At 35.3% G+C, this 23,397-nt stretch overlaps 1 protein-coding gene across 1 annotated transcript; it reads right to left on the bottom strand.

Moving 5' to 3' along the window:
• On the bottom strand, positions 1–23,355 carry CCDC180 (coiled-coil domain containing 180; the record flags this gene model as incomplete). The annotated part of the gene is made up of 35 exons (XM_084298812.1): positions 1–132; positions 1,297–1,435; positions 1,971–2,076; positions 2,320–2,431; positions 3,512–3,649; positions 4,468–4,628; positions 4,999–5,140; positions 5,905–5,971; positions 6,261–6,335; positions 6,898–7,007; positions 8,131–8,304; positions 8,839–8,952; positions 9,315–9,413; positions 9,824–9,940; positions 10,161–10,305; positions 10,577–10,723; positions 11,246–11,426; positions 12,440–12,615; positions 13,243–13,460; positions 14,006–14,244; positions 14,349–14,388; positions 14,625–14,751; positions 15,483–15,598; positions 15,857–16,030; positions 16,292–16,414; positions 17,112–17,200; positions 17,887–17,966; positions 18,652–18,771; positions 18,977–19,140; positions 19,395–19,490; positions 20,412–20,522; positions 20,695–20,817; positions 20,914–21,026; positions 21,559–21,641; positions 23,195–23,355. The coding sequence occupies 35 exons, from the start codon at positions 23,353–23,355 to the stop codon at positions 1–3; spliced, it is 4,512 nt and encodes a 1,503-aa protein (XP_084154938.1).
• Positions 23,356–23,397: the final 42 nt, after the last annotated feature.

Here is a 23,397-nt window from a genome sequence, read left to right as displayed (position 1 = left end):
TCATGTATAGAGTTGCTTAATCTTCTGGATGGACTGTTTCCACCAATTTTCCCAGTGCTGAACTGTCACCAGCTGAGATGTACTTTCTTTCTTGATCTGGGCAAACTGCTGCTCAAGGTTATACATGTATTTCTGTAGAAATAACGACAACAAAGTACAAAATTAGTAGCAATAAGACAAAATTTTACTTTGCCTAATTTCAAGTCCTATTCAGTATCAGATGATTGCATGCAAGAAACTTACTTTCTGCCTTAAACAATAGAAATATATGAACAATGAATTATTCATTGCCTTCTGCTGTGTTCATTTTAAATACTTCTGAAATTCCATTATGTACAATATTTAAATTTTTATAAAAATGCAAGATCTTCATCTCCCTTCCATTAGTTCCTAGGATTAAAGAGCTACCTTCTCTAGAGAAGAGAGAGGAAGATGCGTGCACCTCAGAAAGAACGTACTCTGACTCTTCCTAGGACTTTCTAAGTCATCATTATGAACTGAATTATTACAAAGCTGATAAAAAGGTACTATACCTAAACAAAAGCTTGTGAACTACCGTAAAAAACTCAAAATATCTTTATTACCGAGTCTGCACTACACATTCAGGAAAACATTACTGTGGCATGTATTTACTAGATGCACACAATCAGTACTCTACCTTTACTTCAGAAGTGTACTGTAACCCATAACTATATACATAAAAAACTCATACAAATGTGTAGTTTTAATGGTGTTTGCCTGTTGACTGTGTATTTTATGCTTCCCTATTAAAAATATGTGTTTTAAAAGTGAATTCTGTTCACTAGGAATAAGATTAATTCCAGGACAGATGTGTAAACACCAGTAATTTATTCCAACATGATTTATCATAAGAATATTCCCCTAATTGCTGAACACTATTGTTTCACAAGCTATGGCCAGTGCAAGTCAGAGTCTCAGCTGTATTGAAATGGCATTGTGTAGATATGGTGACCTTAACTACTTTTTGAATTGTGACGCTGAAATGCATTTAATTTCTGACACCATCCATGCTTCTCTGATAAAACAATTCCTCATTGTAATGTATCTGAACGAGAAGGTTCCCTGAAAAACCAACTGTCTGCTTTTCGGCATCACAAAGAAATGGACAACAGAGTGGATTTCTACACCTGGTGAATATGGCTTTAATGTCTGAAATTGCTGCGTGTATTAAAAACATACCTAGCTATAATTTTAATCTTAAAACAAACAAACCCATAACAGTAACAGCCTCCCCTCTACCCTACGCTCCATAACAGTCCTTTCCCACAGACCAACCTTATATACAGCATCTCTTGTTTCTACTGCTGCTACATGGCCCAGCGTAGTCTTTGCTGTTGTAACTGATGCAGTTTCTTTGCAGATAATGTAGTCTGAATTGTCTGTAAGAGTGGTCATGGGTATTCCTGGCCAAGTCCTTAAAAAAAAAAAACAGATCAAACCAAAACAAAAAGCCGTGATAGAGAACGTTAGAATAGAAGAGAGAAGATCATGTTAGTTCATACAGCATATTTTAAATATAAGAGATTTTTTTTTTTAACTCTTCACTAGAAACTACCTTATTTAGTACAAGTTTTTCTTTAAAACCTCCAATGCTCTCCACAGTAAATAGAATCCAAGTCTCCTGAGTGAAAATACACAGTATATTCCACAAGTTTGAAAATGGTCAAGTGGTAAATAGTGGTAAGCAAAGTGACACAGCAATAAAATTCAAATGATATTGCTTTACAATATAATACATAATTCACATTAATCTGAATCGATTGCTATTCTTTCTTTAAAATCATTACCCATCCAACCTGCCCCATTACTGGCTAAATGACCTCACTAATGACAAGCGCATTATTCAGCAGTTTTAACAAGTGGAGCAAAAGACCTACAAGGACAGTGTCTGATGTCAGTTCAGGGGAGAAAAATTGAATACAACAGTGTTCAGCATCTTCAGATATTACCTGCTCCCACGTTCAATTAACTGTTCAACTTTGCAGATTTCTAGAGGAAGTCCAGCTTCTTTACGACGGATTAACACTGATGTCTTTTCCCTTGGTATTTCACTATCTGAGAGATAATATATGATACACTCAGTGGCAACAAAACACTGGCAGTCATAATATTCTTTTGAAGTAATTATATGCAGTTAGATGCTCTTTGCTTTCAAGAAATAGCTTTGAATTTGCATTCATGCAATTTTTTCCATTGAAAGAACTATAGAATACAAATGTCTCTTCTTTCTAGGGAAAGTCTGCTGCAGTCTTTGAGAACGGAGTAGTACTTTCAACACACAATTTCATCTTTACTTACTCGGTACTTGTATGTCATCAATCGTGATACTTTCATCCAATTCCAGAAGCAGCTTTTCTGTGAAGGCAGCCAGTGCAGAAACAAAGTTCTGAGCACACTCAATAGCACAGTCCTGTTGGGACATTGGATACAAGTGAGAGGAATTCCTTTGATAATTTGATCTCCTCTCCTTTTAGTTTAGCTCCAAAAGAACTACACAACTCTCCAACCATGATGTTTTTCAACAGCTGCAGATCACAGGCATAAGGCTCTAAATCGTACATAATAGGATCTAAAAAAGTGTTTTTCTGTAGTGCTCTCAACAGTACTTGATTACCTAAGATAATGTATAAGAAGTTACAGAGTTCTGGGTATAGTTGCCCTGTAATTGTATATTTGGGTTGAGCATTTAAACCTGATAGAAACAGCAATCTGTAAATGCATCCTTCTGCCTGAGCAAAGGCTGTTTTGGAATTCAGCTACTTTAAGCCAGAGTGCTTTCATCAGATACTATTCTGAAAAAGGTTATATGTGTTTCTATGTTGTGTGTATGCAGAGCTAAGAGGAGGAGATATTATTTAGGAATTAAAAAATATAGGGAGTCTACAGACAGTATAGAATTTTCAGTAAGTGACCTGAGAGAAATAAAAGAGCTTTACTGATGGAAAACTGACTTTCAATAACCCTAGATGATGGAACAGGAAACGTGTGTGGAACAGGAGTGTTTTGATTCTTGAGTGTCTCCTGTGAAGTTCTGTTTATTCAAGTTCTTAATCTTACATGGAAAAATGCCAATTACTAGTGCTAATTAAACGCACACAGTAAAAACACCTTCCAGGCATCTGTCTTCTGCAAGTAAAATAACTAACCAGAGGATGTCACTGTTACTCTAAATGTAGACTTACAACCAACAACTCTGCCAGTAAAAGAGAAGTCATCACTTTCTCAGTATGTTCTATGAGTGATACAAAAGATCAGTTAGATCCCTAACAAATCTATGTGCTTGTACATGCACATGCGCATTTATACATACATTAAACTGTGTTCAATATATATGTGCTACTGACACATAACATAAAGATACTGTGTGAACACTAAAACTGAAAACATTTTTCAGTTTACTTTTGATGCAGAGGAAAAAACCTATCCAAAATCTGTTCTTTCCAAATGCAACATCTATCAAGCTCATATTAAGCCATGGCTTTATAGTTACCCTAAGCATCTGTGTGTTGAGATGAATACCATCAGCTTGGTCTTTTTGCCTTTTTGATTCTTCTTGGCACAAAGCTTCCAGCTGAAGCAAGTTGTCTGGATGTCCCAGGGAGGGACATAATTGATTCTTGTGCACCACCTTTAAGTAAACACATAAGAATGCTTTTTATAATGAACGTGCAATTGAGTCATAATGAAAAAGTAGTAAAATCAAGCATTTTATGTCACAACATTCAGAAAGAAAGAAAATTTGGTTTATTCCTAGCCTGACTAAATAAACCTTGCAGTACAGTATATACCAAATTGTCTATCCATTGAAGAACAGGGCCTGAGCTCACCTTGTTTATCATTTTCAAGTCATCACAATTAGTAATCCCTTTACCAAGAGGTGAACATGAAATTTTTATAACTTGAGATCTGTTTTGTTTTTTTTTTTCCTGAATGTAACTTAACACTCAGAGGGACAAAATCTGAATATACTACTTTGTAACGTCTTCTGCATGCTCTCCATTATGATTCTGTTACCAGAGTTGATATTACTGAACAAAATATACCTTTTTAAAAAATACAATAATGATATTTCATTGTCATATGCATATGCAATAGTACCTACAAATGAGATAGGCATCAGTGTCTATACAGTATGAACTGTATAGCCATACCACAATGTTACTAGCTCTTAAAAAAATTAAGACCTAAGAGTAAAATCACAGAATTGTAAAAGACTATAGAGAGGAAACCTAATGTTGGAAGCAGTGAGAGAAAGGACTGAGTTACTAGAAATACATAGTTTACAGTAGAACTGCAGACTAACTGCAAACACAGAAATAAAATCAGTGATGAGGTCAGCAGTGAGTGATTAAGCAAACAGTGAGAGTAATAAAATGAAATTTTATAATTCTGATGAGTTTAGCATTGTTTACACTGGAAGCTTTCCAATATGTCCAGGATATGTACCTTCATGCTCTCCCAGTCTTCTAGCTGTTTATTGAAGAGGTGCCAAATGTTACCAGTAGAATTGCTGAGCTTCTGCTCATGTTCTTTTAAAAGACTACCAACCGCCAACTGAGAGACATAAGGGAGTTCCTCTTCAAACAACTTCAACTGATCCTGAAATTCTTTTTGGAAAAGGTAGGGATGTTTATGTAACACAGAAGCAGTCATTGTAAGGAAAGAAAACCCAGCCAAGTCGAATGTACACTGCCAGGATCAAACAAGTTGGAATTTTCTTTCTGTCCCTAATAGCACTTTTTCTACATCCCACGATTACAGAAACACACTTGCCAAAAGATGTTAACCTATACAGATCTTTCAACTTACTCCAGGACTCTTTTGCCATGCTCCTTGTAGTCAGTAATATATTAAAGAGGTTATTGGCCCAATTTCCAGTATTTTACTGGTATTTAACAGGAGTTTTTCCACTGGGCTACATAATTCTTGATTCATTGCAATTTTCAGTGAAATTAAGTCTTAACTGAATTAATTTACCTTTAAGACAGGAGTTGTAGTAATCGTCTGTCTGACTTTGGTATGACAATAGATTCTGTCTGAACATTTCCACACAGTGTTCAAATGTCTCTGGAATATCTTCAGGCATTGGCATTTGATGCTTCTCTTTTTGGTAGAACTCCTTTCAGGAGGTAAAGATAAAACAGAAAAAGGGTTGATAACACATTCAAACAAGTCACACCTAAACATATAACAGTAGCAGGGATATATAAGGCTGTCAACCACCTTCTTGAGACCAGTTGTCTTCCTCTGCCTGCACTGTATCAGGAGCTTTAATTCATTGCCTATCTGCTCTCTTTGAATGTGTAGGGTTTTTGAGACTACAGTGCAGCTTAATTGCCAATTCTGAAAAGATATTATCAGTCCTCTCACTGCTGTACTGCTCTTAACTTGGGTATATGTATTCAAATATTAGTTATTAAGATGGCATTATAGTGTAGCAAGTCCTGATAAGGAATGTTCTGATTATACATACTTTTACTGACGCTTCAGTATACTTATGACAATTTGGAAAATCTTTTGAAAGGTGGGTATGTGTCACAACTTCATGCTGCTTCAGTCTGATATTTTCTTTTGATGCTGTTAGAATGAATAATGTTGAAATTGCCTCGCCTTTGCAGTTGTTCTGCTATACAACTAGATATGAATGTTTGTGCTTGTCCCCATGTATTACACTGCCTCAGATTCTGGAATGCTTAGTTGATATTTATAAAGAACCCTTAAATTAAAAATACTGTGTGTCAAACACTATTTCAAAATTAAATGCACTGGTGAAGAAAGTAAAGTTTTTGGACAGCCATGCAAACATCAAAATATAAGTTATTTAGCAGACACAGAAGATATACAACAGCAAAAGTAACTGAAGAACATAGTTTTTTTTCTTACCTCAGCAAGACAGAGCAAGTTGTTACTGCCTGTCCAGAGAATATTCATAATAATCCCCTTAAGAGTACTGAAAATAAAAAAAGTAATAATAAAAAAGACAATCATACTGTATAAAGATCACATTGGTGATATTTACTGTTTTCCAAATCTTTTGTTCAGGTGCATTTTAAAACATTTTTTGGGGCATATGCAAACAAATACTCTGAATCATAACATGATTTGGGTTGGAAGAAACCTTAAAGATCCTCTAGTTCCATCCCCTTCCCTGTCAAGGGCAGAGATAGGTAGGGTTGGTTAGTTCCCCCCTCTCCCCAGCACAAGTGATGAATTTCTTACTGTAGATATACTTGACTTACTCAGATTCAGGAGGCTTCTCTCCAAATATTTGGTATCTCTTATCATTGAGAACAGGTCTAGTGTGTTTCTGTATGCTAAGAAGGCAAAAAATTAATTTGAAACTATCCACATGTCCTTTGCTTCTCTGTCCAATTTTTTGAGCCAGTCGTGTGATGGATATAAAATAGAAGAAAAGTTTGAGAAAATGTAACTCCAGAACTAGTATTACATGAAAATATTTTATGATGAAAGAAAAACATTCTCTTCTCAGCGGTTTTTCAAAAGATTTCTGTTGTTTTCACTAATACATTGGCTCATTTCATCAATCTGTGGACCAAGCTGAAGATACACTATTCAGACACTGGACCCCCAAATTAAGACATACTCATTTAAAAGTCTATATTCTAGCAAAGTCACAATACAAATCAACAGCCAATGAAACAGGAGAAAAACATTTTTCCATCCAAAGTCTCAAATAAAATGCAGAGCTGATCACGAGGACATAAGTAGGGAAGAGATTCCAAATGATAATCACAGGTGGAAAGAAGGCTAATACAAATAAGCATTAAGGATTTCTGAAAGAACAGGCAGCGTACAAAGTTTAGGTAAATTTCTGCACAGGAGTAATTTTAAGTGGGATTTCTTTTCACATCTTACCTTCCTCTTGGCATCTTTTTGCTAATAGATGACTTCTTGGGGACACGAGCTGCATACCTGTAAGTAGCAGAGTTCTGAGGACCTCCATCAGATACATTTAAGTGAGAATTCTTCGGTGTGGGAAGAATTGCTTTATATTTAATAAGAAAAAATGAAGAACATTGTATAAATGACAACTGAAGTCTTTCTTATACAGTTATGCAATTTACATTCTCATTTAAAATGCTTCCTCATAACATTAAGAGGACAACTGTAGGAACAATCATTTCTTACACATAAAACTGAAGTAGCCTAGCAGCTGTGATAGTGATAAAGACTGTCCTTTGAGGCATGAGCAATATGACTATGATATAAAATATAAGATAGGTAGGATGGGACTTAAAACAAGATTAATTCAAGAAATAAGAAGGAAAACGAATGGGCTACGTCCATAGTCTTGGTGTGAGGGCAACTTTGGAATGCAGAAGGGAAGCTATTTTTGGAAGTAGTTGGTGAAATCAAGCTCTGGAGAAGAAAGATAAGGCAACATGAACATTAGGACAGGAGCAATTTGGATAACCACTGCACTCACCTTTGAGTCAATGATAATATACAGCAGAAAGGAATCCTGATCCCCTACATATTTTCATGACATCTAATTATTTTCTTTATGCCTTTTTGCTTTTTCTGTAACAAATATGGGTACTTTTCTACTTCATTAAAAACAAAACCACAATACTATCTCATTCTGAAGCTTTCACTGGTTAAGATCCAAAAATCATCATCTTATTGCAAAGTAAAAACAGCCAACACGAAAGGATGCACAATCCTCCCACAGCTAGCACGTAAACCAGTGGCCTGGAACAAGCCAGACCTGCTCAATAACATGTTAGAAAATACAGTTTAGATGAATGTAAATAAATTAAAGGAACTGCTAGCATACCTGGTCCTAATGAATGTGAGAAAACATTTCTGTCCGGATTTCGGTCTGAAGATTTTTTCCAGGATGACTTAATTCTGAAATTAAATGAAGAGCTATGTTGCTTTTGAATACCCTGCTACAAGTTCTCTACTCCTACCAGGTGCTAAGTGCAGCTAAATTTCAGAGATAATATTCAACTGCTAGGATTACATTTACAACCAACAGTGCAAATGTAGTTACCCCATGAAGGTACTTAATTGGTTAACTGGAATTATGGAAAATATATTTAAGCAAACAAATACTCACTCCAGTAAATTTTGGATAACGCTTACTGCTAAATCATCAACTGCAGACTTTCCCATTCTGCTTGGATTTAACAGAGGAAACTTGACAGGATCCAGCCCCATCATCGTCAATATTTTCTCATCTCTGAGACACTCCGTTCGAAGGGCAAGAGCAATTGGACCTTGTAACGTAACCTCTGCTGCAGGAGGTATAAACTGCTCCTGAAATGGGCAGAAAATGAAAGCCTGTTGATTGTAGCAGGCAAGTAGTAGTAGCAGTATGTGTAGTTGCTGGTTACAAAAGCAGATCAAGCAAACAGACACTATTTTGCTCAACCGGCCAAATTGTTTTAGGAGAAATGTTGTTACAGCTACGCAACTCTGTGACATTTAGAAGCAAAAATATTCGATACAGAAATATGCTATTCCATCAAACATTTTAGGACACATTTGGATTTTTTCTTTCAGACCCGTGAAACATGTAGCCATGAACAGTGCTATGCCTTGAAAATAAACGCTTGCAAAGGACTGACCAACTCTTTGTGATGCTGCTTTGACATTTAGTAATCTCAGTGATGACCAATCTAATCAGTTCTGTAGAAGAGCTGACCTAAAGTTACTCTGTCTTCATACACTTTTCTTCATTTGAAAATTCAGTATACAGATTCTGAAAAGTCTTTAAAACGTATACAGATTAAAAATAAAAAATTAACTCAAAATTAAATAAAATGTAGAGAACTTAAAATACTATCCTACATTATCATACAGCCTTCTTGTATCGACTAGCAGGCAATCGAGATACTGGCTCCTCTTTTTCAGTTCCTTCAACAGTACTTTGGTAAAGTTGTACAACTCTTCAGAAGTCAAAGCCTGAAAGATATGTTAATACAGGCGGTATTTACTAAATCCGAGATTTGAGATATGCTGACACAGTTGCATACAAGTTCATTTGAATCTGTTCTGTCGCCAATTTGTTTATGCATATGTGGAAGCAATGAGAGTGTATAGAAACTGAGGCTTTTGTTTTGCAAGCAGGAAAGTAAGTAGAAGACCTCCCGTAGCAAAAAATCTATGGCAAAGTACTCTTCTCCTCCCAGGCCCCACAATGTGTATAGACATAAGTCTGCCTCAGAAATATAGTTGCTTATTTAAAGTATGATATATAAAGACTGCCATATATAAAAATGCATGGTGAATCAAATGAATACAATCTCATGCTGCTTAGAACTTACTTCATTATCTGCAGTAGAGTGAGCACAAGTATCTATCTTCTGATGGAGTTTCTCCAGGTAGGATTTTAATGTCACTGCCTGTAAATTGGAATTTGCTACCTAAAACCAGAAACATATATTGGTGAAGTAAAATCCCATTTTGGGGAATTTCAGAGACTCGACTTTGAAACCACTAGACTTGTTAGTAAAAACACTCAGTCACTAGTACCCAGAGGAGGAGCTGAAAACAGTAATTCACAAAAACAACACTTCATGTCCTTTACTGCACCATGCAAAAATGCCCGTCTATTCAATTATACATGCTCAATGTGCTGCAAGACCAAAAAGTACTAGTATAGCTGCAGCTGTAGTAAAGCCATGGTTTAGGATGAGAAAGCCAGATAGTGGATTTGAATTGACACAAAAAGTTACATAAGTCCACTCTGAACTCAGCCAAAAATCTCTTAGATGTAATAAAAGATGAACAATTAAAATTCATTTAAACAAAGCTGCGATGTTTCAGTTTGTACCTCTGATTTGATTTGCAGCTGTAAATTTGTCAGAAGCTGCCGGATCTTCTCCATAAAGACTCGATTCATAAAGAGATAACGGAACTTCGTTTCAGCCTGGTTGATAAGTTCAGTAGCCTTTAAAAATGTCAGAAACAAGAGACACGATAATTTGTTTTCACTTTTTTCAACTTAAGTAATAGAACTTACCATTTCTACTTATTTTTTCCATCATGTAGTTGTCAAAGAATTAACTAGAACAGTATTTATAGTTCCAGTCTGAGAGCAGGCTGATTATAAATCACATTAAATATGCCAATATAATACATAACTTGAAAGAGTGAAGCTCTGCACACACCTGCTCCAAACAGCTCGATTCCATTTTCTCCATATCAGCCATGATTAACTTTTCAAATGAGTCAATACGCTCACTTTCTTTCTGAAGATGCTTGCTGAAAGACTGTACCTCCTCAGAAGAAAAATTGCCTCCTTCGCTAAATAATCTGAAAGGAACCAGCAAAGTCAAAAAAATTGACTGAGTCTTCCTTTACTTAAAGAGTATTTTGGATGAGCAGTACATAGATATCAAAACAAATGTGATGAAAACAGTCTAATCATTGTGGCTTAACAATTTATTATTTTTTTTTATACAAACATATAGCAAAACAGATGAGTAACAAAAACATTCATTTTACTGTTCTGCCTATATAATAAATGCTAATACCTAGAAATAGATGACTATTTATAAACATTCCTCCAGTGAAATCATTATACCTGCAAGCTTTGAGAAAATCCACATTTGAATCTCTTAATTTTCCTACAGCTTCCTCCAAATAGTTCCGATAACTCCTCAGGGAAACCTGGATGACTTCCAGATGATTAAGGAGCTCTGAGTGCAGACTGTTGCTGAAAGAAACCAACCTAGCAGCAAATAATAAAACACAGGGAAAATGCATTGAAAGAGGAGTGCATGTTATGGTTCAGAGGCTGCTGGTTAAAAGACATCAATCAAATCTGAGAACTTGGGAATGTTTTAGTATTCTGCAAATGACTCACTGAACGTTTTGATGAACACACAGACAACAGCAGCAAGCAGTTGAAGACTACCCTTCAAAACCAATTAGTCAATTACTATTACTGTACAAGATCAATAAAACTGATAAAATCTAAATAGATGAAACGGTTTTCTACTTTAAGACCACCATCACCTTGAAAATATTTGAAAATTTTCATATATTCAGCAGCAATTTTTGTTTAGTAGAAAGAAAACAAATTATTTTCATTTTTTTTAGAAGTTTCATGAGGCATTCTTCACTGAAGAGTAATAATCACACAGATAAAAGAGACTTAGAACACAAGCCAGGAACTAGGAACATCCCAGAAAGCAATCAGGAGCGTTTAAGTCTGGAATTTCACAACCAGTATGACCTGAGGCACACTTACTTCTCAGTCATAGGAGCACTGAGGAAGACTGATTCTATGTCATGGATCTGAGAATTTAAGTTTTTGATGATGTCATTTTGCTGATCGCAAAATTTGAGGAATTCAGCTCTCTCCTTGTTCAGAGCTTCCACCACACCTGCACAGTGGCACTCTAGACGCTTTTCATGAAGTAATAGTTCCGCTGATAAGGAAAGAAATTTTACAGTATGGTCATTATTCCCTGTTTACTATGGAGTACCACAACCACTATTATCAGAAGCAGCAGTAAAATAAAATGAACCAGATCTCAGAGCAGCTTAAAAATATTAGTAAAATAGACACAATCCCGTTTCTTTGACTTTTCTCCTGTTTTTGACTTATGTCCCTGACAGCTCCTAATTAATCCAATTCAAATCACAAATGCCTTTTGTTTGCCCTAATCTTTTTTCTTTTTCCTTTACTTTTGGTCACTGCTGACATCTCCTTTGTCTTTCCATTTTCAGTCTTGTAACGAAAGTAAAGGTAAAGGTAAAGCGTGGTTTGTTTGTTTTTAGTGGAAATTGCTGTTCTCGCTATTTTTGTGGAAAAAAAAAATCACTTTTGGTCTCCCTTCTGGAAAAATATTTGGGTAAACCAAGAGTGAGCCAATCAATCTCAAAAAAAAAAAAAAAAAAAAGGCCAGGATTTTTCATAGTTAATATGCTAAAGACCAACAAATCTGCCTTAAATTAAGTCTCCCTCCAGATCCTCATACAAGACACATTTCTCAGTGGCCAATCTGTGCCTGCTCAGCAATGTTTTACACAGGTAATTCTTTCCTCTCCTGTATTCAGAAGCCCAACCTCAGCATTTCATTTGTTTTCTGTAACACTTTTTTTTTTGTACAGTGCAAACACTTGCTAAATGAAATGAATGAGCAGTCACAAGCATTGACAATGTAAACAATGTTCTACAGCTACAATCAATTCATTGATTAGGGTAATTGCTAAAGGTATTGCTGAATATTCCCATAACATAGCACAAATAGGCATGAGCTATTGATAAGAAACATCTTTTTAAAAAAATATGAGTAACATTGTACTGAGAATTAGTACAGACTCAGTTGTTTCCTATAGTCATCTACTACAGAGACACCTAACGCTGAAACGGATTTTGGTCCACTTATGATCATCTCTGAATGAAGGCAGGTAGTGCTCAGAGTAAAAAAGTAGGTACCAGCTCTAACATTGTAGATATTTGTCTCTATATTCTCCTGCCTTTGCTGATGCAAGAGAAGATGCTGCTGAAGTTCTGAATTCAGCTCCTCCTCCTTGGCAGCTACAGTAGCCCAGGAATTGGATAAGGACTCTGCAAACCATATCTCCATGTGTTCAAAAAAGCAGAGGCGAATCCTATGATTAAATAATATATATTACAGGGAAGAACAGTGAGTAATAAACAAAAATGCATTAAATATATTGACTCTAAGAATTTAACTTCCAGCTACAGGAAGATACGGTTTCATGACTATTTGCACAATACTGGTACTACTCATTTTGTCAACAGAAACTATAAATAATATTAATATGACTGAGTCAGAAATCTTGTAATGTTTTTTGAAGTTCTGTTCCTATTCTACATTAATGAAGGCTGAGATTAAAAAAAAAAAAAAAAAGAAGAACTAGGATAAAAGCACGGAAGAGTTTTTGAGCTGGAATCATACCACTGAGTGCCAGATATTTTAACTTCATGGCTCTGTAGGGAGCTGGGGCAAATTACCTGCCTTTCTGTGCCACGTTTACTCATTAAATACATTTCTGTACAATAGGAATGCTCTGTAAGAGGCTTGTACAGTACATCTAAGAGCAACGTATAAAGAGCATTGTCAAAAGTGTCTTTTATTTTTAATCAATTAATAAAAGAAACACATCAAAATATTTAAATAATTTTTGCATGTTTAGTCTAACATTTCTTCCAAACACTGACATTTTTTTACTACCTAAAGGGAAAGAAAGAACATACACAAGTTTTATACTAACCGTTTCTTCAGCTCTACAAATACGTTTTCTTTGATAAGTACATGTTCCAGGTACACAGGAAGTGATTCTTTTTCCTCATACTTCGTAAAATAACTCTCCGGGATGTCAGTCTTTTCTGCCTCTTCAGCTCCAAGAACTGTGTAAATGTTTCCACTCGAAGTGGAAAAAATCTCAGTAGCTATTTCAGAGATTTTCACCTCGCTGCTCTTGAACACATCCTAAGAAACAACTGGGAATCATCAACTGTTACCTCTAAAACAACTATTTTAAAGTAAATGCACAATCACAGTGTTCAACCTAATGTAAGATTCCTAAAGACACTAGAAACAATGTTGTTTCCGAATTTGGACAAACTCATACAGAGAATATTTTTGCAAGTCTCAATAGGCAGAATCATCAGTATTTTGAAAGGTTTCTGTTATGGTAATAAATTGCATTCATGTAACTAGAGACATGAAGAACTAATACTTAGATACAAAGATAGACACATATACTAAAGCTACAGAAGGTGTGGTTTATTTATTTATTTATTTTAAAGGATAAAAGTGGTGTATAAGGAATGTTTGTGAACTGTTTTATAGACACATTAGTAGGATCTAAAATCCTGATGGTCCAGAAATAAATGAAAACAATAAAGACTAATATGTGCTCTGTGTACAAACTAAACCTACTCTATTTTTTCCCCTCAGCAAGTAGACAACTTCCTACTTGCCATGATGTTGTGCAAAACTTCCATCGCTTTCAAAAGTTCTTGTTCCCATACCTGTGAAAAGCTTACCCCCTGTTCTATATCATCAGTTTCATCACTCTCTTGAAAAATTCTCTCCCCATCTTCTTGTTTCTCTGTTTCTTCAGTTTCCCATGCCAAGATCTCCTCATTCTCAGCTATGTTTGTTTCTTCATTTTGTTGTTGAGAGCTATCCATCTTCTGATTTTCTTCATTTTCTTGCACAACACTCTCAGCTTGTTGCTCCACCAGACTTTCAGCTTCCAGAACCTCAACTAATTATTTCCAGTTAAAGCAAAGTTTTACTAGTCATAATACAAAGAAGCACAGATTAAAAACAAGCAAAAAAAAAGAGTTATTTGTATCATTGAGGAATTACCTTGACCTTGAAATGCGGAGTCTATTTTTCCTTCCAAGTTCTAAAAGCAACAAGATCAATAAAAAATAAAAATAAGGATTTGCTTGCTTGTAAGGAATTCAGATTCTTTCTCAAAATATACCTATTTCATTGATATAAAAGCAGTTTGGTCCTATGGCCAAAGCAATGTTTCAGTTCATGTAATACAAATTTTAAAGCTGATGTAAAATTTCCCCAAAGTGAAAAATTAATACACCTGGAAAATTTTAAAACAAAAGGAGTTTGTCTTCTTTTTACCTGTTTGAAGATTTCTTTTACATTAAAATATTTGCTGATAGATACACTGTAAGAAATCAATTCCTGCAAAATAGCTTCTGGGTATGGTGTTACTTTATCCACCAGAACTTTGTTGAATGTCTCATACCTGTCAAATTTAAAGTCATTGTTTAATAGACTCTAGCATGTATAGAAATAAAATGAGATATGACTACTATGTCTTTAAATCCAAGTTTAACTTTTTAATTCATATGATCAGTCCTTCAGGCAGAATCAACTATTCTACTGTATTTGTTCAGCCTGAACACAATCACAACCTGGCTTGTTGGTAAAGATTAGTTCATTATAAATACATAAGTGAGCAAAAATTAAGAAATATTTACAATAAAGTCTTTCAGAACTTTCATTTTGGATGGGAAACCATTCAAGAAACATAACAAAGATTGCCAAAAGACTTTGGCTATCTGAGAGTTATTAGTAACTTCTATTCCTTACCCTTCTGAAATAGATCAAATCTGTGAGCCCAAAGCACAGCTGATGGCACAGATCAACTTTGTGATCCCCACGATTCAAGAATCTGAACTAAGGCTTCTATCTTCTGAATGAATAACGATTGCATTGGCACGAATAACTACATAACAGTACTGATCCAGCATATTTTTAAAACAGTATCAGTATTTGTTGGGTTTTCCTTACTCCTGCTTCTGAAGTGTAGGTATTGTTTGCCTTAACCTTGTTCAATATGGAAATTATTTTATTTTACATCCTTACAGGAAGTAAGGAGAAGTGTTTTCCTTCACAGTAGTGCATGAATATGACCTAAATACAACCAAATTAGAATGCACTTTACTTACTAAGTTTGCACTACAAAATTCATACCTAGCTCTAATGTCATCCAAAGAAGAAAGGGCATTCTCCAAAGATTTCTTCAGCTTTTTTTCAGAGCTCGCTGTTCTCATTTTATGCAGAATTATATCCAGATTATTTTCCATCATCTAAGACCACATAAAAAGAACTCAGTAAAAAAGATTTAGTAATTATTAAAAAGCTTCATAACTATTTAGGATTCAAATAATTTTTGATACAAGCATGTATCCAAAAATGTACTGGACAGAATTAAACTAACATGTAGAAAATCCAGCATAAATGTTAATGCTTATGCTTTTATACCAGGTATTTTGAATTCCAAAGGCTTCTCTGCATTAAGAAATCCTTTCCTTAAGTCATACTACATTCTTATTTTATGTTTATACCTGTATTAATTTATTCTGTTTGTGTCTGCATTCATCTAGTTTCTTCTGAAGTTCACCTTCCTGCTTGGACAGTTCGATTTGATGGACATCCCAGAGACTACTGGCCTCTTGAAAATATCTGTACAGGTCTCTACAGTTCTGCTCATTCTGTTTAGCCAGCTCCTCAAAGTCTCTCTTAAAAAAAAATAAAAAATAAATAAATCAGATTTAAGTGAACTGGATACTACTGAACTGTTTGCTGGAAGTTGCACTTACGGACTCTCCTTCCTGAACCATGTAAAACTTGTTTTACATATGGTATAGGTATTCAATCACACTACAGACCTCTGTCTAGTATGACATCAATAGCCTAAGATGCACATAGCATTTCAGGCAGTAGCGCATGAAGAACAGAATATTCCCAAAGAACAATAAAAGTAGATGTAATAAACATACATCCATATTCTTCAGTTCTTCTTCAAACTGACTTTGTAGTTTCTCAGTCCACTGAAGGAAGTCAGAATTCACAGTTTCTTCAGCCTCCTTTTGTGTGCAAGCATTCAGATTCAACAGTTTATTCTGAACGAAAAGAAGGTTAAGCTATTGACATGCATAATCTAACATAAAATATTTTGTGGCTTTTAGAGAGTATGGTTAAACTTAGTATTTCTTAATTTCTTGTGAATAGATAGCTCCAGAAATAGCATCCAATAATGTTACTTTAAGTTGAACCTATACTATTCATGTGTAATCTGAGGAGCTGCTACATTCATCTTATGTTAGCAGGTTGATGGTCCCATATTGTACTTTATTAACAGTACATCAGCTTTAGAAAATGAATGCATACTAAAATTGTTTGTACTTCATGTAGCTTCATTAACCAGGTTTCTCACAACATTTCACAGAAAGGATTCAACCCTCATATCATATTCTGGTAGTAAGCGGTACAATTTTATTTGAACAAAGATAAACTGAGCAGAGATGAGAAGTTTCTTCCAAGATAAGACAGATTCAGGAAAAGGGTTAGTGTTCTGACCCTGAGTCCTCTAAATGACAGACAGCACTTCTTTCATTACCGGCAGTTGTTATTGCTTTTTCACATTTCCAGTACAAATACCACAAGGTACTGTGAAACAAAATGGACAGTAGGTTTTCTAGAGGGTAGAACTAATTTAACTTAACATTTGCTGGATCCTCAAGCCCATAGTATTGCAACAACACATTGTATACTATTACCAAGAATCTTTCCAAGAATTCACAAAGCTATGATACTGACCTTGTATAACTGCACTTCTGCCAAACATTTTTGCTGGACTGTCTCATGCTGGATACGAATTTTCATCATACACTGCCTATTGTGGGCATCTGAAAGATATGGAAAAGAAACCACTGTAAAAAATGTCATTATTTCTCAATGCAGTGTGAAATGGAAACATGAAGGAGGACCTGTGCTGAGCCTTAGCACAGCCAGTGTGCCCCAGTAGTGTCTTCAGACCTGTATGATATTATCAGTCAGTAAAATGAGACATTTTTACACAAAACTTTTTATCATTATGCTTAAAAGCAGTGAGTTATTTATAGCCACTACCAACATCTTCGCTACAATACAGGCTACAAACATTAAGAGGGCACATGCTCTGGTGAAGCAGAAGGTAGACACAGAGGGAAGGCATACTACAAGACAAAGGAATAATCTCATATACTTCACCTTTTATTCTACAAGAGATAAGAAGTATTTTTCTATGACTGAGTACTGATCTGGACTAAAATAACCTCATTTTTTTCCACAGATTGATTCTAACCAAGTCAATTCCTGCAAAACCTTGCTAAGCAAACATGCTTGTGGCGGCAGAAGGGAGGCAATGCAACAGAAATCTTACTGGAGCCATATTGCTAGCTCAAAGCAATTTAGGTACATGGGAAAACAGGGAACAAAGAATATTCCAAAGATACGTTCAAACCACCAGTCTGACTCATTCCTGTTAGGAAAAAAGAAAGAAGGAACTGCTTGAAATCCAGACATTTTTGTGACATGTGATTTCCCAACTTACCCATACTTTGGTTTAAATTCTCCAAAGATTTGTACCATTCATTAACTTCATCTTGCGTACACGCTGGAGGCAACAAATCACTATTGAAATAGGAAACAAGAATAAGATACTTCCAAATATAATCCAGTCAGTTAAAACTATGAATCAGTCAAAACTATGTTAAAACTATGAACCAGACTACTCTGCTTTATCTCATTTGCAGCCAAATCAGCAATGAAAATAAAACAAAATGGCTGCTGTTTTCCAAGACCACTGTTTACTGACAATGAACTGGATGTACCTAGTTGCTACATACATTATAACAGAAAAAATGTTTGAAAATTGTAATACCATAATGCAATATTGTAATATTTTTGTCAGAATAGATAGAATTGAAAAGTAGCAGTATGAGCTTTCTTTCAATGCTCCTTTCTTCATAATTATCCAAGTTAAACTCTCATTGAGAAATGCTGTGACAATACCACCAATTTTTATGTATCCACCCATTCTTCTTTGCCACTTTCTACTATGTTTCAAGTGTCAGTAAGGTTTACTTGTGTTTCTGCATTTCAAGCCTTTGATAGCCCTCTAGCTTTGGAAACAAAACACACATTTTTTTTCCATTAAAAAGAGCTTTACAGAAGACGTTTAAACCCTGCCTTACTGCAGTGTTGTACAATTGTGCACTGAAATGGAGAAAAGTTAATTCTGTAGTGGATGGAGCTCCTTTATTAACTCTACCAAGAACTCTACTTTTCTTTGTTACTGTACTCTCTTCTGTCGTACACAAGGTGCTGCAGAATTTCCAGTCTCTTATCATTAAGTAAAATCTGTCCATTTATCATAGTTTCCATTTCTGTTTTCACCGCTGGGGGATTCTGTATTTCTTCATTTACCATAAATTCTCTGTACAGTGGAAGAAGAACACAGTTAAGTAAATTATCTGTTTGGAAAAATTAAAAAAAAAAATATATATATATATTTTTATTTGTTTTTTATAAGAGAAAAATAGCAACATACTACTTTTTATAGAAAACACAAATCACAAATGAACACTAGCCATTTTGTGCTGTTCATACTACAAAATATAATCTGTTGTAAAATTTCGTACCTGAAACTCTGAACTATATAGTTCTTTTGTGTGAGCTTCCAGTTCTTGACTCTGTCTTTCCATTTTAATCGAAGTGATAATTCCCTTTTCATCTCTGATTTCATTAGATTAAAGAATAGCTTGGAAATTGCCCTCTGGTTAGCCAACAGTGCTCTGTTAATCAGCTGTGTATTAAAATATATATATAACAGCGGCATGTGACAGGAAAAAAATTGCTAGCTCTATGTCAGACTAAGGAAAAAAATACAAATGACAAAGAATACCATGCAAAATAGAAACACTCTTCTATAAGGCAGTAATTGATTGGTAGAAATGATGAATTTCAGTTTGAAAATGAGGAAATAAAAGGACTCTCAGGTATATTTCAGCTTGCTGTCTTCTTACAGGTAAAACTGACTCTCGGTATAAAAAGACTTACCATAGCCTCATTGTTTATGAACCTATAAATATCAGCTGGTAAGAAGAAGGAAATTTCCTCCAGCATCACAGTGTACTTCCTTAGGACATCTGTTATCTGCACAATAAAAAAATAAAGAACACACACACACACAGTTTGTAATTGTTTACCTTAGGGTACTGACATTTCAATTATACCAGTGATTTTTTTTTTCCTGAAAATACCTTCAATTGGCTGATATTTTGAGAAGTGAATATTAACATATTGATTTTAATTTATTAGATACTGATTCATAAGAATAATTTTTAAAAATACGTTTTTTTTTTTTTTTAATTATTATTATTACTTGACTGATTTCTCTCTATTATCTCTTATTCTTGAGAGCTCTGCAGATAGGCTGCAAACTGAATTTGAAACAAATAAAACAACTTCCCTTCTGACATCTGTAGTGAATTCACCAATGCTTGTTTTAAGCAGACAATAAATTTATGAAACCTGATCATCTCCGGTATTTTTCACAACTACTCAAACACAAAAGCTACTGTTGGACCTACTCAACCTATCTACATCACAAGAGAGGACAAACTGACACAGGTAGAGCAGACAACTTTTGTTTGCCTACAAAGACAAAACAGTAAGGACTTTCTTATGGACTAGCCATTAATGTATCCAGATGCACTGTAATGTCCAGTTACTTTTATTGCTCACCTTCAGAATAGAATCCCAGCAAAATAACATTAAGCATGACCACAGTTCAACCTAAATAACCCTGCAAAAGCACAAAAGCAACTCGGACATTCCTTGCAACATTACTGCAGGTATTTGTAGAAGAAAACACTTTGTAACTGGAAAAGAATTATCTTTTCCTGAATATTGAGAGAATGACATATTGTTAAAAAGGCAGTAATCGCCTATACATCAGAACCTGGCGGGCATCCTTGACTCCTGTGGAAATAAGCTACTCTTTGCTCTGTGTCCAGTATTATAAACAAATAATAATCTTATGCTTACTTAACAGCTATTAAAACTACACCTCACTTTGTCAGTTCGACTCCATTCAACCTTTTTTAGGGTTTCATCCAATTCCCTTACGCACTTCTTTCTGGCCAAGGATTCCTGCTGAATGATAGTCCACAGTTCTTCCAAACCCTGCAAGAAGGATTTACTCTCAATCTCACTGAAAAACTAAATATGAAAAAAAAAATGCTTTCTTATCTTAAAACTACACCAAGACATAGGGTGGTATATCACACTGACCAAGTAGACAGCAGACAACACGTACAAATAACTGGAGATAAGATAATGGCAAGAGCTGCCTTACTTCAATTGGGAAGCCTTCCACAGTAGCATCAGTCTTTGTAAACAGAATTTCAATTTTTCTATCAGATTCCATCAGTTTTGTCAAAAACAATTTTCCGGGCTCCAAAATCAAGGGTTCTATTTCCTAAAAAAGGATGGAAGTCAGTCTCATCCTTTGAACGTTAACACTGGACTTTAGTATAGTATTCTAGACAGTCTAGATTGCAAAATCTTGTCTTACCCTGGCAATGCAAGCAAGCTCATGATACATTAAGGTTACTGCTTCTTCATGACGGCCTTGCCTGCGTTCTGACAGGAGTTCCAAGATATTGCTCCTGACAGTTTCCTCGGGAACTGTCAAGAAAGAAATTATGAAGTTGAAAGCTGTTGCTGCAAAAAACACAATGCATACACAATAAATCACTAAATCAACACTTTGACCTCTACAGTTTGTGCAGCAATTACCATGTCTGAAAGCTCTTCATAGGAAGGGAAATCTATGCAAATCTAGGTTAAAAGTAATATAGCATATTCCTAAGTTTCCTTTGACTTTATTGATTTGTGGGTTTCAGAAAGACAAAAGCATGGAAGCTATGAACCAAGTTCAGGCATAATGCAGAAAACTGCAATTTCCAAGAAATAAATCTGCTTATATCATAACTACAATTTACCTTCTAAACAATAATTGTGATTGATTGATAATTTCACTTATTTTTTTTCTTCTGTGAGTAGACTCTTTGTCTTCAAAATTACATACAAATAATTGAAAAGATGTCAGGTCATTTCTGAGCTTGGTTTTTTACCTTATTCAGCTCAAACCACTATATGTATAGTGGCTCCTAAAAATGCAAATTAAATATCCGACATTAAGGAAAATAAATTTTACCAACAAAATCAGGTAGGGCTCTGACTTCCTCAGCTGCAGTTATATCTTCACTTTTCCAAGCCTTTTGAAGTGTCGTAGCTTCCCTGAAACAGAGAATAAAACTTGGAGATGTACTAAGTAAGTGTACAGATTTGCAATTCGTATAATATTCTATTCAATTATCTTAATCTAACATTTCTAAATGCTCCATTCAAACTTCAAAGAACACGGTGCGAAGAATTAATGTTGCTGCTTCTCAAATGATTTAGACCAAGTAATCATTAGTCCTCAGTTCATCACAATATCAGATCTCACACATTGGCATAAAAGCAATAAACGATAGATTTAATACATGTAAACTACAGAGACATATATGTTATCTCTAACAGGTATCAAATCTATGTAAGAAACAGCAAGAAATGTAGAAACAGACTTTATCTGTCCACTGATCTTCCTATCAGTTAGGGCACTGCGCTTCTTGACAGAAGTGGGAATAAAGGTGTCATTATTCAGCAGAACAGTTAGGGTGAAAAGGATGGAGGCACTAATTTATTTTTTTGCTTATAAATGCAGCTCAGAGCAGAGCATTATTAAATGGCAGTAGGAATTCCATTAAAACGTGATTCAGGCCAACTAAATTTAGGAAAACTATTCAAACATACAGGAAAACAATCTACTTAACAGTAAGAATATTATTACATAATCTTAAAAATATAGTTCAATAACATATAATTGGCTGTATCAGATATACAGCTTAAAATAATACAATAATAAAATAATAATAAAATGGCTTTTAAGAAGAAAAGCCATATAATATGTAGGCCAATAGAAATATTAGCGTGCTAATTTGAATTTTAACAGGCACCAACTCAGAAAATACATTGTACAACTGACAGAAAGGAGACAAGATACTACAAGCAGTTAGTGCTACGACCAAGAATTAGGAAGCATCTAGTTCCCAGGGCAAATCTTAAAACTTCATGCCCACAATCATGAACACACGATTGGATATTTCCGCTTCTGTTCTATACCTGCATGGTGGTGGCTGTTCTGGGAAGTCTTCGTAGGGCACTCCTCCAGCCCCCTTCTGCTGGTTACACGGTAACAGCTCTGCCTCAGACGAAGTTTCTGAATCCCTAACCAGAGAGACCCTTCTGCTCTTTATAGAAGCCCTAGACTTCCTCCTTGCTTCATCCAAAGAGCGTACTAATTGAACCTTCAAAAAACCATAATCAAAAGTTAGAATTCTTTCCAAAGCTACCGAACAGAGAATAAGAAAATTATTGATAAAAACAGTGGGGTAAAGGTGGCAGAAGAGAATGATAAAATAATAAATTCTATTTAGCACATGCATGAAGATTTTCATCCAATACTATTTTCAAAATGAGAAAAAAGAAAATAACTGTCCCCTCTCAGGGGAAAATTGGAGCAAACTGAATTGTGTGGCTGGGGAATGGTTAAAAGGAAAGTCAATGACAGAGACAGAAAACCCATCTGGCTTACTAGGCCTTGTCTTATAATGTTGTGTTATGATTCTGCATTTAATATGTCCTGGTATCCAGTGAAGACACACAAACACTCAGATGCACCAGGAAGGACACGCTGAAGATAACTATTTTCTGCTAAAACAAACAAAACCAGCACGGCTGACATTCACCTCTGCTTCCCCACCACCACTTTAGAAGCCAACAAACTGAGCAGCACAACTAACTCAGCTTTTCCCTGCCTCTTCCTTTTGCTGTTCTTTACCTCATCTTCAAAGATCTGCGTGTAGACATCACCATGGGGAACGACACGCGCAGCCCCCACCGGCTGCATGGGGCCGATGCTTGGATTTACGGGGAGGAGAGCGACCCTCGG

Source organism: Netta rufina, assembly GCF_964035555.1.
Source record: "Netta rufina genome assembly, chromosome: 20".
Classification (NCBI taxonomy): Eukaryota; Metazoa; Chordata; class Aves; order Anseriformes; family Anatidae; genus Netta; species Netta rufina.
The sequence above is the reverse complement of the archived record's forward strand: the minus strand, read 5'-3'. Positions and strand labels throughout refer to the sequence as shown.